Source organism: Natrix helvetica, assembly GCF_964273705.1.
Source record: "Natrix helvetica genome assembly, chromosome: 3".
NCBI lineage: Eukaryota > Metazoa > Chordata > Lepidosauria > Squamata > Natricidae > Natrix > Natrix helvetica.
This window is the reverse complement of record NC_138549.1, coordinates 63,893,480-63,908,112: the sequence shown is the minus strand read 5'-3', so window position 1 is coordinate 63,908,112 and position 14,633 is coordinate 63,893,480. Positions and strand designations below refer to the sequence as shown.

Below are 14,633 nucleotides of genomic sequence, written 5' to 3'. Positions count from 1 at the left end.
TTAGTTATTAAAATATACAACTGACTAGAAATGTACTGGAGATGGACTCCAACTTTATGTTTGCAAAACTGAATACAATGATTGAGTTTGGTAATGATAACCTTTTGTATAATGAACTGTTACTTCTTGAATCAAAAATACATTCCGGAGACCCTAAAGATATTTGATCAGATTATATCTAACCATCTAAAACCTCACACATTTTATTTTAAAATGACATCTCATATCTTTATATGGTAATCCCATGATACAGAAAAAATATTTTTATATTGATTTTTATTTAGCAATATAATGCGACCCACAGAATTCATATTCAAATTAGGAAGTGTCCCTAAACTACTTCACAAAAAATCATTTATTTATGTCCTTCAGTAATAATGCTCTGTTTAATAGTTGTATGATATTTTTGTCAACTTCATTAGGAATATCAGGCCTTGTTTCACAGTAATAACTGACTATTATTTATTGTATAAAGAACACTTATTCAGTGAATGTCATTAAATACCAAAATTTCCAAAAGCAAAAACAAGTCCAATTACTTGGAATATATTGGTATTCTTGTGGGTTGGTTCTGTTTTGCAACCTTTGACAATTTATTGCTTGTCAACAAGTTTCAAGGTTAAAATATATGATGGATCGGAGTCCTGTTGTGCTAAAACTTCATTCTCTCTTGAGAAGCGGTTTTGGCTAGATTTCCACTTGCAGCTTTCAGCACAGGGACATGAATGTGAAAATTGAAATATTAAGAATTTATAAAGATAATTTAGAGGATTTTTGTACTGTGTTATAAGTTTTTTTGTGGAAGATCAATGCAATAATGTGAAAAAACCTGGGGCTCAATTTTACTTTAAGTAGTTGCAAATATAAGAACATTTTAAAAATCTGAAAATGGATAATTTTTCCCGGGTGACTATTCTCAGTCTTAGAGAAGTAGGATTTTTTTTTTGCCAAATTTTTTTTTATTTATTTTTAATTTTCAAAACAAACATAAACATCCTCCTTCTTTACATCCTGTAGAAAGTGTATCAGTTGGTTACAAACGGTTTTTGTGCATCTCTTCTACCGTCATCAAATATAATTCATATTAACTCTAGCATCTTAACTCAAATGTTTATACATATTACCATCATCATACCTCCACTTTTATTTGACTATAATTGTTTAAACGTCCATCATGAAATATAGCAAAATATAATACATAACCACATATTGGCATTTCATTTACTTATTTATAAAATCCTCCATTAAAATTAAAGCCTTATAACCTATTCTAGCTAAACATCCATAATATTTAATAACAAAGTTTTCTAATCCTCCTTTCCAAATCACTGTTTACAATTTGCATCCAATTTCCTTATATTATACCTATACATATATATAGATTATTATTATTATCCTTTCTTTATTTGGCTATATTCTATGTCACAACATTTTCCCCCTAATAATCAAAACTTGACTGTGTCTAATTTAGTTCTCTTTTTTATTATTATTATTATTCACCTTTATATATAATCTCGGGTATCATTCAATATTCATATCCAATTATTGCTTATCATAACACTACACATTGTATACAGTATACGTGTATCTTTCCAATAACAAAATAATATTATGTCCTTTGCCATTTGTAGTATCAATCTTCTAAGCTTCTTAAACAGCTTTGTATGGACTAGTCCTAGCAACTCCTTGCTTGTAAGATCTCTCATATAATCCTGATGCCCTCTTTCTGCTTCTTTATTCCACTTGTCTTTAGTTGTCAGCAGTGTTATCCATATTTTCGTTAATAAACTTTCATAGACCATAAATTCTTTACTTTCTTCTTCTTCTTTTATGTCTTGCCCTTTGAAATAGGTTTCCTCTCCATTTATTTCCTCTTTCAGTATTCCATTCTTTGCGTTTTCAAAAACAAACCAATTACCATAAATGTCAGCAAGTTTAATTGCTTTATATTCATTTTCCACTTCAATTCTTTGGATTTTAATCCCCTCATTTTGCATTTGGTGAATATCATCAAATTTTCGATCACGTCTTTCTGTTAACTGTTCCAAAAGATCCAGTTTTTGTTCAATCCTCTCATATGTATTTGTTAATTTTAGTAATTCTGAAAATATTGTCTGCAGGCTTACAATCTCTCCATTTTCCTGACACTCCGCCATCTTAAACAAAGAGCTTTCACTTGGAAGGTTTTTTTTAAGTTAAAACGTGGATTCACAAAAGCCATTTTCCCCCTCTTCTCTGGTTGAAACATGCTTCAAAGGGACATTTGGCTTACCCCTATCGCTCTGTAATGAGCCGTCAAAACAAACCGCGAAGAAAGGGAAAAGTTCCACTTGAATATACAAGCTCCAATCAACAAAACCTCCTGGCATGTAGCACTTTTAAAATATTTCTTTTTTTATATCTGTTTTATATTTCAAATTAGAAAAAGAGGTCCAGTCTTTAAATGAATTAAATAATAATAATACTCACAGCGATGAAAGAGGAAAGCTTTGGTCTATAAATCACCGAGAGTCACAGAAAAAAAAGATAAAAACAGAAAACTTAATCCGTCCATTTTAAAAAGCTTATAAAGGTTTCAGCCATGAAGATAGCATATAAAAAAATGGGATAACCACTGTCCAGAACTGTTGCAAGATTAATTTCGCCGCTTGATTCTTCTATTCTTCAATTCAAATCAATTTTTAAGTTTTTATAGGCAGTCTCTCTTTTAAAACAATGAAGATTCCTCACCAGCTGGAAACACTTTCACTTTCCATTTCTTCCGTTTTGGGGCCGCCCCGACTTCATCAGTCTTGGCTGGATTTTTTGTCATTGGCTTGAAGAAATTTCTCTTGCTTCTTTCGGGAATTTTGCAATATCCCCGAGTTCAGCAAGACATATTCTTCCTGTTCACTGTCTCTACGGGACAGTTTAGATCCATTTGGACCCCTCCCCCCAGTGGCAAAAGTGTCGATTACGATCTCAGAGCATTGAGATCGCACATCATGTCATCACGACTTCAGCCCCGCCCCCAGAGAAGTAGGATATTAAACATGGTGTGGACAACAGGGTGAATTAAAAGAAAATTGAACAAAATATTATAAAGAAAGGAAGACAATCAGTCTGATAAATAATAGCATAAAATCTATCTATATGGAGTATTATCTTCAGGCTTGTCAAGCAATTAAAAAGTTTTTAGTTGCTTAGTTACTTTTAATTACTCACTTCAAGTGATTCTTAATTTTAAAGTTTAGTTATATCACTTTTTAAAGAGATTGTAATTTAATACAGAAAAGTTAACATTTATGGTAGGGAAAGTAAGTTGCATTACAAGTATCAAGAAACAATCAAGTATTGTACCCTGCTAAAGCTAACTCCTAATTCTTAGAACCTTAATTTATTTTTTTGATACATATAACCAGATAACTAGAGTTCCATCTCTTGATAGTATCTAAAACAAACATGAAATTCCATAAATGGCTCACTTTTCTTAATTAATTATATTTTTACAATAGTATTGTAACTAATGGATATGGTTTTTAAACGTTTTTATAAATTAAATAATATGGTTCTAAACATATTTCTCCCTCTTTATATTATTTGGCCTCATGACTTTCAAAGTTTTTTAAGGCTTCTAGTCTGCTATGATTGCATTTTCCCATGCTGTATTAATTTAATAATGGTATGGGCCCAGAGACTACCACTTCTTGATTACATCCACCCATTCCATCAAATCCAACAGAGGGGCGCATGTCCCATCTAATAAGAAGTTTTGGGATCCAGGATGATAGCCCTTTTCTGCCAAGGAACTTGCCTTCTGGGTCATCTCCCTGAGGTCAGATTGTCCCTGTCCCAACTGACCTTTTAGAAAATCCCGGGGACATGATTTTGCCATCAGGTTTGGGGATCCCATAGAGATATGTGAGATGTTCGTAATCTGCTGCTTGGTACTCTCACATATTGTGTTTTATGTTTGTTTTAACTTGTTTTTAATGTTATTTAGAAAATTTATATGACTTAAATTTAATTTTTTGTTGGACTTTGGTTAAGGTTATTTATTACATGTGTTTTGATTTTTGCTACTTTAACTGTGGGCTGCCAGAGTCACACATGTGAGACTGACAGCTAAATAAATTGAGTGTATAAAATTCATTTGGCAAAGCTACTATATATGTTTTGATCATCTGAACAGTGTTCTTGTTCAGTCTTAAGCCAAGCATTGACTTGGCCTCCTTTATGCTTCTGCCTCATGTGCTCTTCCTCCATTCTCTGACATATTGTAAAGAGGAGATTAATAGCTTTCATTTGCCAATTAATTTTATTTTTAGCCACTGTTAATTGCGCTTCATGGACTTAATATTATAATACATTATATTTTAAAGTGTCCCAAAGGCCATATATACTCCCCTTAGTCCCCACTTTGTCATCTTTAGAGCATTCCAAGAGAGTGTTGCTGAAAGTTTGCAAGAAACTCTACAAACATGATACTATGCGTTTGGGACTTTTGTAGGGGCAATGGGAATAAAAATATCCAAAATACGTGTGTTAACATTCATGCTTAATGTGCCCATTTTTCACTTTTAGCATATCTCCCAACAATTGGGAGAGGGGATGGACCCTGAAAGTTATCATATTCCTTGATGAGTCTCTAGGAATGCCTTCTTGGTTTTCAGGCTGAAAAGCCTTGCCCACCTTTGATGTGTATGTGATCTGCCCTTGCTCAATATCAGTCATTCACAGGATGAGGGGAAAAAGGAATTCACAAATCTGAATACTGCTTGAAAAAAAATAGATACTATTTTTTTGCATACGACCTGGTGCCAGACTATTTCTTGCCTTTACTTGTCAAGTTTCTCCTCATGTTACTTTCCAGTAGTGAAATTGGGTTTGAATGAAATACGTGATAGGATATCAATTTTTATTTCAGATGACATTATACCAGAGAAGTCTGGTCTTATTATGGTCATACCCAGCTAATCCAGGTAGATAGCAAATCTTTTGGGTCAATTCTTTGTACTAATGTTTATTTCCTTGCTAGTGGGAATCTAAAGCTGTGGTTTAAGTTTTGGTCCTCTCTGCAAATACTTTTTGAGTATATTGAACAATCACTACCAAACACAGACATTTTATTGCCTGGCAGAATTGATAAAGATAACATTGGAATGTTACATCGGAATAACACAAGCTAGCCAAGAAGAAAAGCCAAGTGGCATTTCCTTTGATCCTCCATGAATAAAGTGTTAAACACAATTGTGGAACACAATCATGGGTTTTCCTTGTTGAATTTGTCCTTTAGATTTGGTCTATATAATCTGCATGATACTGATCTGATTCACTCAAACTGGCACTAGACATTTCTAAAGCAGCAGTAATCATTATTTCTGATCAAACCTACATGTCTTCCTCAGGTTAGTTCTTTTGACATTCATAACAGAGCAGAGAAATTCTATCTACCTCTCTTTCTGACTCTTTTGTTATACAAGGGCCCTCTTCCTGTGAGATGAGATGATCCAGATGGTATTACTCAACTTAAAGATCAGTTTAGATGAAGTTCTAACTTCAGTGCGAAAATTATTGCTGTATTAAATAGCTAGCAGATGCTGAATCAAAGAGATTGCAACTTAACTGAAACATATCTAACTTTCAACATAATCATGTGCATTACGCTCAGGTGACCATTGTATGATATCCCAAAAAGATCAATATAAAAAAGAGATGGCTTGATCATGACTATAGATTTCAGTGACAAGCTTCAAGGAAGATTCAAAGTAGAGTTAAGAAGGATAAATGTAATTCTCTAATTCAGCTATTAGTCCAATTTTAATTCCATTATAAATAATTATTAAAATCCAAACATTTCTTGTGTAACTCAATAAAGTGGATTTCAGCCTCAGTATAATTCTCACACACACACACACACACACACACACACACACACAGAGAGAGAGAGAGAGAGAGAGAGAGAAAGAGAGAGAGAGAGAGAGAGATTCCAGAAATTGGTGACTAATAGCCTGCCTATGTATTATATAGCACTTTACCACCAACAGCTCACATAGAACTCAATACATTAGTGGTCACCTGTCTCAAACTAGAATGTAGATGATAGCATTGGTCCTTGAAAAGTCCCTGGAGAATATATGATATCCCCAAAGGTATATAAGCAGAATCTCCACTGGTGAGTCCCTATTCTAACTAAATACTCTTTAGGAAATAAACAAAACATGTTGGATCTAATAATTGAAAATTGAAAGGATTATATGTCCCAATTTTTAAAAAGATGGCAAGCAATAATATCTCCTAGCCTTTTTGGACATACTCCAAACTTTAGCCTAATGTCTTCTGAATAAACTGGAGGATTAGGAGGAAGCGACAAACTGTATACATCTGGAGCAGGTAGGATTTCATAAAAGTCAGAGCACATAAATCACTCTGTCACTTTGAAGGTCTTAATTTAACAGTACATCAATGTATTCAGAAAACAACTTTATGTAACATTGGTTGATTTCACCTTTGTCATTGATTTACTAGATAGACCTTGATCATTCATCATTCATTCAATTTCTACAGTTGCCCATCTCAAACAAATGACTCTGGGTGGCAAACAATCATAAACTCAATTAAAACCAAATACAAACATAATACATACATATAGAAATAAAATAAAATAAATAAAAAGCATAATTATAGATATTAATGTAGCCAGGAAACAGTGCCCCTAACATGCACTGTTATAGGTTATAGGATTATTACTTTAACTTGCAACTTCCTTGTTTAGGGTACCCCTTCTTAATGTTAAACCAAAGGATTTGCTTTAAATACCTGAATACGTTTATTGCTTCTTAATTGTTTTATATCTGATGTAATTTATGCTTTTCCATCCAAATATTTTTTGCCTTCCAATGGTAGAGATTTTGGGTGTACTATAAACTGGGTTTTTTAAACTTTTGGAGAGCTTCAACATGGCAAGTTGAATTGCTATGCTGAACATAAAGAAACTGACAATAATAAAGGATCAGCTAGCATATTGGAAGACACTGGACAATCCAGGATCCATTGAGTCATCATTTCAGAGATATTTCCTCACCTAAACAGAGAAATAAAATGACCACAGGCAGGCAAAAAAAAAAGTGGGCATGGAATGGAAGCGGCTCCAACTTCCTGCTATCAGGAAGTTGCAGGTTCAAGGCTAGCAGACTTGTGAGGCATAAATGTATGAGAGGTAGCACATGTTGGGGTGGGGGTGGCGTTGGTTGGGAAAGGTATAGGTGCTATTACGTGGGTCAGAGAAGGTGCACATGGATAGGTTTGTAGGGATGTGCACGAGGTGCCACACCAGCTGGAGAAGATGCAGAGGGAGAGTGTGAGGCAGGATGATGTGGGACAGGAAGGGTGCAAGGGATTCTTGTCTGTTTTCCTACCTTTTCTTTCCCAACATGCTCGGTGGGAGAAGCAGAGAGTGAGGGATTGCATGAGTGGTCGCAAAACTGTCACAGAATGGTGAAAATGAAGATTTTCAATAGGCTGGCAGCACAGAAACATCACAGTTTTCCCAAAGGAGGATTGATCGATCGATCAATCAATCAGTCAATCAAATTTTTACACTGCCCATCTTACCCTAAGTGTCTCTGGGCTGTTGGATCCAGGTATTCTGTAGGTTTGCTTGTTTTAAGTACTTTTATTGACAAGGTTTTATCCTATGATGCACCAATTAAAGGTTACAGACACAAGAGTTTTATTAATACATAGATTACAAAATTATGGTTAAATTCAATCATTCTCCATTCTGTTACATAGTGAAAGTTGCCTGCTTAGTTTGTTCCAGTAGTCAGTGAAGGAGTTCAGTTGAAGCACTTTTGAATTTGAATTTCTCACTTATTTCCCATGTTCACAGATCTCTCAATGATTTCATGTATGTCAGATGGCTTGAAATATCATGACACCAATTGGTGGTGTTCCCAAACTATACAGGCACACCTTCTCAAAAGTTATGTCAAATTCTATACTTTTCTTGAATACTGGAAACAACCATATCTGATTGTTAAGGCAAACAGCACCCAATGTACTTGGTTTACTGTCTGCAGCATAATACCTATTAATTTTTCTTCTTTTGCAGGAGTCCAATGTATTGATTGCTGCTAACAGTCAGGGTACAATTAAGGTAAGCTTTAAAATGTTGACCGGGGATAGCAACAAGGTTACAGAAACTTAGAAGAGACATTTTCAAGAGTTCCATTTTTATGCAGCTGTTTGTAAATTAAAATTATTTAGTTGCATCTATTGAGGAGATGGGGGTAATGTCAGCTGCAAATTGGTGCTGTCCAGTTAGGAAACAATGTGGAATGCAATGTATTTAGCAGGCACTGGTTTTCAAGACATGTATAGAGAACAAAAATAATGTACACTACATTGTCAAACGAATGAAGTGATGCTTAAGTTTATGAACCTTTTTAAATGTTCACTATTTCAGTATAAGTATAACCTAAGATATTATCTGTTCTCCACACAAGTTCCAAAAGTAGAACAATTAAGTAGATCAATTAAAACAAATGAGTCAAAAACATTCTACTTGTTCATTTATTTATTAAGAAAAATATCTACATAGCTACATCTTTGTGTATGGCAAAAGTTTATGAACCTTTGCTTTCAGTTACTGGTGAACTCTTGGGCAGCAATAACTGCAACTAAGCATTCCTGAAAACCGTTGATCAATCCTACACGTGACTTGGAGGAACGTTAGCCCATTCCTCCTTACAAAACACCTTTAACTCAGGGATGTTGCTATACTTCCTTGCATGAACTGCCCATTTCAGGTCCTTCCACAAAATTTCTATAGGATTAAAGTCAGGACTATAACTTGACGGCCCCAAAACATTAACTTTCCTCTGCTTTAACTATTCTTTGATTATATGTCTCGTGGTTTGGAGGTGGTTGACTTGCTGTGTGACCCATATTTTCTTGAGCTTTGTTCATGGACAGATAGCCTGATGTTTTCCTGTAAAATACTGGTATAATTCAAAAGTCAGATGATAGAAAACTGTCTTGGTCCAGAGACAGCAAAACAGGCCCAAACAATGGTACAGCCACCACTGTTTCACAGCATATTTGTTGCACACAAATATATAGCTTTGGATGATTGCCTTAATAAATCAATGAATAAGTATAACCTTTTTCACACATTTGTATAATTGGCTTGGTTTGTTTATCTAGTTCTGAGAACACAACACAACTTAGATCATACTTATGCAGAAATATTGAAAATTCAAAAAGATTCATAAACTTCATATGAGATGTTCTTTATTGTCTATCCAGATTGCACTCATAAATAGCTCACGTTTTCTGGCCTTCATGAAAAGGATTGGGAATGTTTAGACATCTCCCTTTGGTCATTAAATGAGTGAAAATTAATTTTGTTATCTCCTCTCTTTAAACCTTTCTGATGTACACCTCAATAGCAGTACTTTGGACATTGAAATTACTTTGTTTTACTAATTTATTCATCAATTTTCATAACATCAACTCTCAAAATATCATGATGATTTATAATACAAAGAAAGTCACAGTTGTCATTTCCAAATTAAGTGTTAAAAATTAAACTAAAGTAATTAGCAATTAAATGGCTAATCAAAACTTTTAAATCTCTCTAAGGAGATCTGTTCCATCATTTCTACATTGCCCAGAGTCTTAATGAATTGGTGGAATTCCTAAATAATGCAAACATTATAGGGGTTTTGACAGCCTCCTAACAACCCAAAACAATACACTACTAGTTTAAAGGTACAATATATATACACACAAAAAATAGTGAATATCCTATTGTGGATATAATCCTTCAATTTGTACAACTGACTTTACTTCCTGTGGAGGAAATAAATAAGTGCACCCAGCTGGTCAGCTCCCATCAGTCATTTAAATTGCCAAGCCCCTCTCAATGTAATCATTTTTTTCTTTTTCCACTACATGATTCAGTTCAATTGTTAGAGTCAGAAGCTCTGTGGTCAGACTCAGAAAGTTAACTGAAGACACAGCAAGAACTGCTCAATTAAAGTAGAAATCCAGCATGGTTGGTGTATTTACAAATTGCTGGAAGAATAAAAAGAGATCTTAAGAAAGAAGGAAGGACCTTGAGAAAAATGATAGAATTGAAACATTTATACAAAATCAAGGTCACCTGTTAGATTTATACTGTATATAAATTGTTACTGAATTACATATGGAAAAGAAAAGAAACAAATTAAAAATTGTGTTAAAGTGGAAGCAAACTTTTTAAAAAGTAGTTAGTAGTTCAGAGAGCACCAAGGACCTGAAGGTTTATAACTCCATAAGTAATTACCAAGATAGACAAATCATATAACAATAAATGTTGGAAATGTGAGAATCAATAAGGAAAATGGTGGTCTTGTAAAAAAAAAAAAAACCTCAGAAGTGCTAGAAAGAAATACACCAAAATAATCAGATAATTCTACAAATAAAATTTGTAATCACAAATATTTTTAATTATATCCCAGAAAAGATGAAAAAATATAATTTGATACAGTACGTGTTGATAACTTCAAGAATAAATTTGGCACAGCATTGGAAAAATTAAATTTTGTTTACCATACAAGATTGGGAAACTAAAATGGGACAATATATAGCAATGGCAAGTGATAGTTAACATAGAGGTTTAACTAAATTTAAGCAGGAATGGGTCCCTATATACTACGCATTACATAGCAAGGCAAATACAGAACTTTGAAAAATGGGGGCTAGAAAAGAGTATTGAGACCAATTAAAAGCAATAGAAGAAATCACTTCAACAAATGCCAGCAATAATATTGAATGTACCACATTTAATATAAAGTACAAATATTTAGGTTGTAATTAGCAGTTAGATAATTGGGAGGGAAGGATTTAACACATCATTAATTTTTTCCACAAAAGTGTTTACTTTTGTTGGCTGTTGGTTTTAGTTTTTGTATCCTATTCTTGTATATTTTTCTTTAAAAGTTGCTATAAATGAATAAAATGGATAAAATTTGCTCCAGGGCTTGCAAATTACTGAACATATATTTGCTGATTTGTACACACACTGATTTTTCTGATAGCTGAGGCTGAGCAAGAGGCTATATCTCCAGTCCTGAAACAGCATAGCCCCACATCTCTTGTGTCATGCGCTTCACAGTGAAAAACAGCTGATTGCAAGTGAATCCTCACCCAACTGGAAGATCTCCAGATGTGGTCATGGGATAGCTGAGCAATACCTTTTCAATGACACACCCATGAGGGATATGACAGATGAAGGTTATAGGTCCGTGATAGCGAACCTATGGCACGCGTGCCACAGGTGGCACATGGAGCCATTTGCCAACCCTGTCAGCTGACTTTGGCCTTCTTTTGAGACCATTTTTCACCCTCCGGAGGCTTCAAGAGCTTCCCTGAAACCTCCGGAGTGCGAAAAAACGGCTCTACGGGCAAACCGGAAGTCATTTCCGGTTTACTCGTAGGACCGGTTTTAGCCCTCCGGAGTGTTCAGGAACCCTCAGGAGGCTTTCCTATAAAGCCTCTGGAGCTTGGGGAGGGCAAAAAAAGCACAGCAAAAATGGGGACGAGCACTGGTTGTGTGCGCATGCGCACTGGGGTCATGCGCAAAACATTATGGGTGTGGCACGCCCACGCACGACCCCCCTGTGCTCTCCCCGCTTTTGGCATGTGAGCCAAAAAAGGTTCACCATCACTGTTATAGGTAGTCCTCGACTTGCAACCACAATTGAGCCACAATTTCAGTTGCGAAGTCAGATAGTTATTAAGTGAGTTTTGTCCCATTTTATCAACTTTATTATCACAGTTATTAAATGAATCGCTGTAGTTGTTAAGTTGGTAACACAGTTGTGAAGTGAATCTGCCTTCCCCATGGCTTTGCTTGTCAGAAAGTCACAAATGTTTATCACATAACCCCATGGCAACCATCATAAATATGTTGCCAGGCGTTGCCAGGCGTCTTAATTTTGGTTATGTGACCATAGGAATGCTGCAATGGACTGTGGAAAATGGTCATATGTAACTTTTTCCAGTGCCGTTGTAATTTGAAATGGTCACTAAACAAATGGTTGTAAGTCAAGGACAGTACTGTTTTCAAACTCTCCATAGCAGTGGCCTGTTGGGGAAAACAAGGAAGGTTTTGCAAAAAACAGGCCCGTTTTTCACTCATTTTTGTCCTCCTCAGCCCCCCAGGAGCACTTTGCAGACCTCCCAAACCCTCTGCATGTCCATTTTTGCAAAAAAAACAGGATGTCCAAGGCGGGATTTGGGGAGGCCAATAATGCTGTATTCAGTGTATAAGATTTACCCAGATTTTCACCCTCTTTTTGGGGAGAAAAAGGTGCGTCTTATACTCCGAAAAGTACGGTTAGTCTTGAGTTGGGGAAAAAAACTGGGAACTATTTTATATTAGCTGGGATAAATTATGGAGCTAGTTTGAAACTGAATGAACCTTCTGATCATCTGCTATTTCGCCTGACTTGCTGCAAATCAGCCTGGTTTCCAAACTGAAGCTGCTTTAACGCCCTCATCCCTTGCTTTTGAGGGATTTCATGTTCAGAGGTGGTATATTCTGAGTTGCTTTCCATAGCAATGATGGAATGATGCTTATTAACTTAAAACTTTTGACATTAACATTCCTGTTAAGCCTGAAGTTACAAGTAGAAGAATCAACTGTGAAATGATTTCTCTGCCATTTTGATACAAGAGTCCTTTGACACTGGTTCATAACAGAGCTCCCTAGTCCATTGAACCGGAGCCTATGGTGGTGAAAAAGGCACCTTTTGCTTTTAAAATAAAGTCAGCCATTTTGCTTTTTTTCAGTTCCCACATAAAGCTAAGTGTAGTATTATAAGTAGTTTTATTATTAAATACAGTACTGCTCTGCCACTTTGTTTGTGATACTTGGTAACTGAACAAGAGGGAAGAGCAATTAAGCAACAGTTACAATGCATAAGGGATATCATGTTCTGCTCACCAACTTCATAGATGTTCCTTTGATAAAATATAACTATCATCCTGCATTATATTTTCAGGCATGTAAAGAAAAACTCCAGCTTCCTGTAGCACATCTAACCTTGGTTAAGAGACGGGATTATTTGTGTTTTGGGGACTAATTTTTTCCCTCTGTTTTTTTCCACCAGGTACTGGAACTGGTATGAAAGGTTTTCTCTCTCAAGGAGTGGAATACTTGATACAGCTTTCATCTGAGATTCTCAATGGGGCACAAAAATGAAGATAATTTGCTCTTCCTTCTCAGAGTGGTCACATTTTGGGGTTGGGAGTTCTTTTCTTTTATGGATACCTTTAGGACAAGTTGGATACCTTTAGGACTCTGGGGAGTACCAATGGATTCAGAATTCAGAACCATCAACATTAACTGCACAGACTCGCTACTGCTGATTCTATTGCTTATCTGATTTTAATGATGGGGTGAGAGAATGAATGGATTCCTTTTAAATAAAAGCAGATGCTAATGCAGAAAAGGAATGATGAATATTCATTGAACTAGACATAGAAACAGGATGTCCCTTTGTTGATAGGCATGGTAACAGATTTGCCTTGTTGAATGATTTCTGTGAGAACTATGCTTTAAACCATGATCTGGATTATTCCTACTGGTCTTTTTTTCTGTTTAGTCCAAAAAGTCTGGTAAACTGTCGAATCCTGACTGGAACATTGTGAGTGAGCATGCGTCTGACTTGAGACCCTCAAGTGACATTTCATTTACTATTTTTTATTTTATTTTTCAAATGATATGTTCAGGCCATTTTTTTACTATTCAACTATTGAAGCTCTTTGTACAACTAACTAGTGCAGGCTCTCCAGTCTGAGGGAGGGCATGTAAGCATTTTATTTCCAAGCCCATCTGCTCCTTCACCAGCTCTCATGCCTGCCAGCTATATAAGGATCTCATCTGTGATGTAGACATGTGTTGAATGAGAGCAGATGTGACACGACATAGTTATCTCTATACAAGCCACTAAATTGTCAGTAACTAATGACTTTCTGTCTCTTCTGATTTGAGTGGCTATTGAAATTGCTTCACGAAAGGCAACAGTGCCTATCCACACATTATTGTCCCCAATTTGTTCATTCCAATCATCTCAATATTTGTGTCATTTGTAAAAGCCAAGCATTTTGAATGTTGTAATATATTTTGGGACAGGCTTTGGTAGCCTTATTTTTTGAATAAACATGCATATTCTTAATTGTACAAGTGAATGGGAAATAAACTGATTCCAAATATTTCACATTGTTAGTTTGTCATCCCAAAGTAAGACTTGTTTGGGGGAAAGGAGGTGGGCTTCTTAGTTGTGATGGCAGTACTATTTCCTTTACTGTGACATGGAAAAAATTGCCTACATTAAGGGAAGAAATATGAACTGAAGACAGAGCCAACAACTGGTGGAAGGAAGATCCATCAAGTTCAGTGGCTCTTTGTTGTTCTTCTCTGGATTTAAAAAAAAGGACTTGAGATCACCCACAAGTGATCCTATAGTTTTGGGAGCATGAGGTGCTAGTCATCTTGCTCAAACCACAGCCAGCACCTTTAAGAACTAAGTTTGGGTATTTCTTAGTTTAACTTCATTTCTAACTTTCAGAAATTGCTTGTTGACTGCTTTTCAACTATTAGG

The 14,633-nt window shown here is 35.5% G+C and overlaps 1 protein-coding gene across 2 annotated transcripts in view; it reads left to right on the top strand.

Moving 5' to 3' along the window:
* Positions 1-14,244, top strand: part of COP1 (COP1 E3 ubiquitin ligase) — a 114,885-nt gene extending 100,641 nt beyond the window's left edge. For both annotated transcript variants that reach the window (XM_081949561.1, XM_081949562.1), the window contains exons 19-20: positions 8,093-8,137; positions 13,140-14,244. In XM_081949561.1, the coding sequence (XP_081805687.1) occupies positions 8,093-8,137; positions 13,140-13,157 (63 nt within the window). In that variant the 3' untranslated portion in view covers positions 13,158-14,244. The remainder of the gene's footprint in view (positions 1-8,092; positions 8,138-13,139) is intronic.
* The last annotated feature ends 389 nt before the right edge of the window (positions 14,245-14,633 follow it).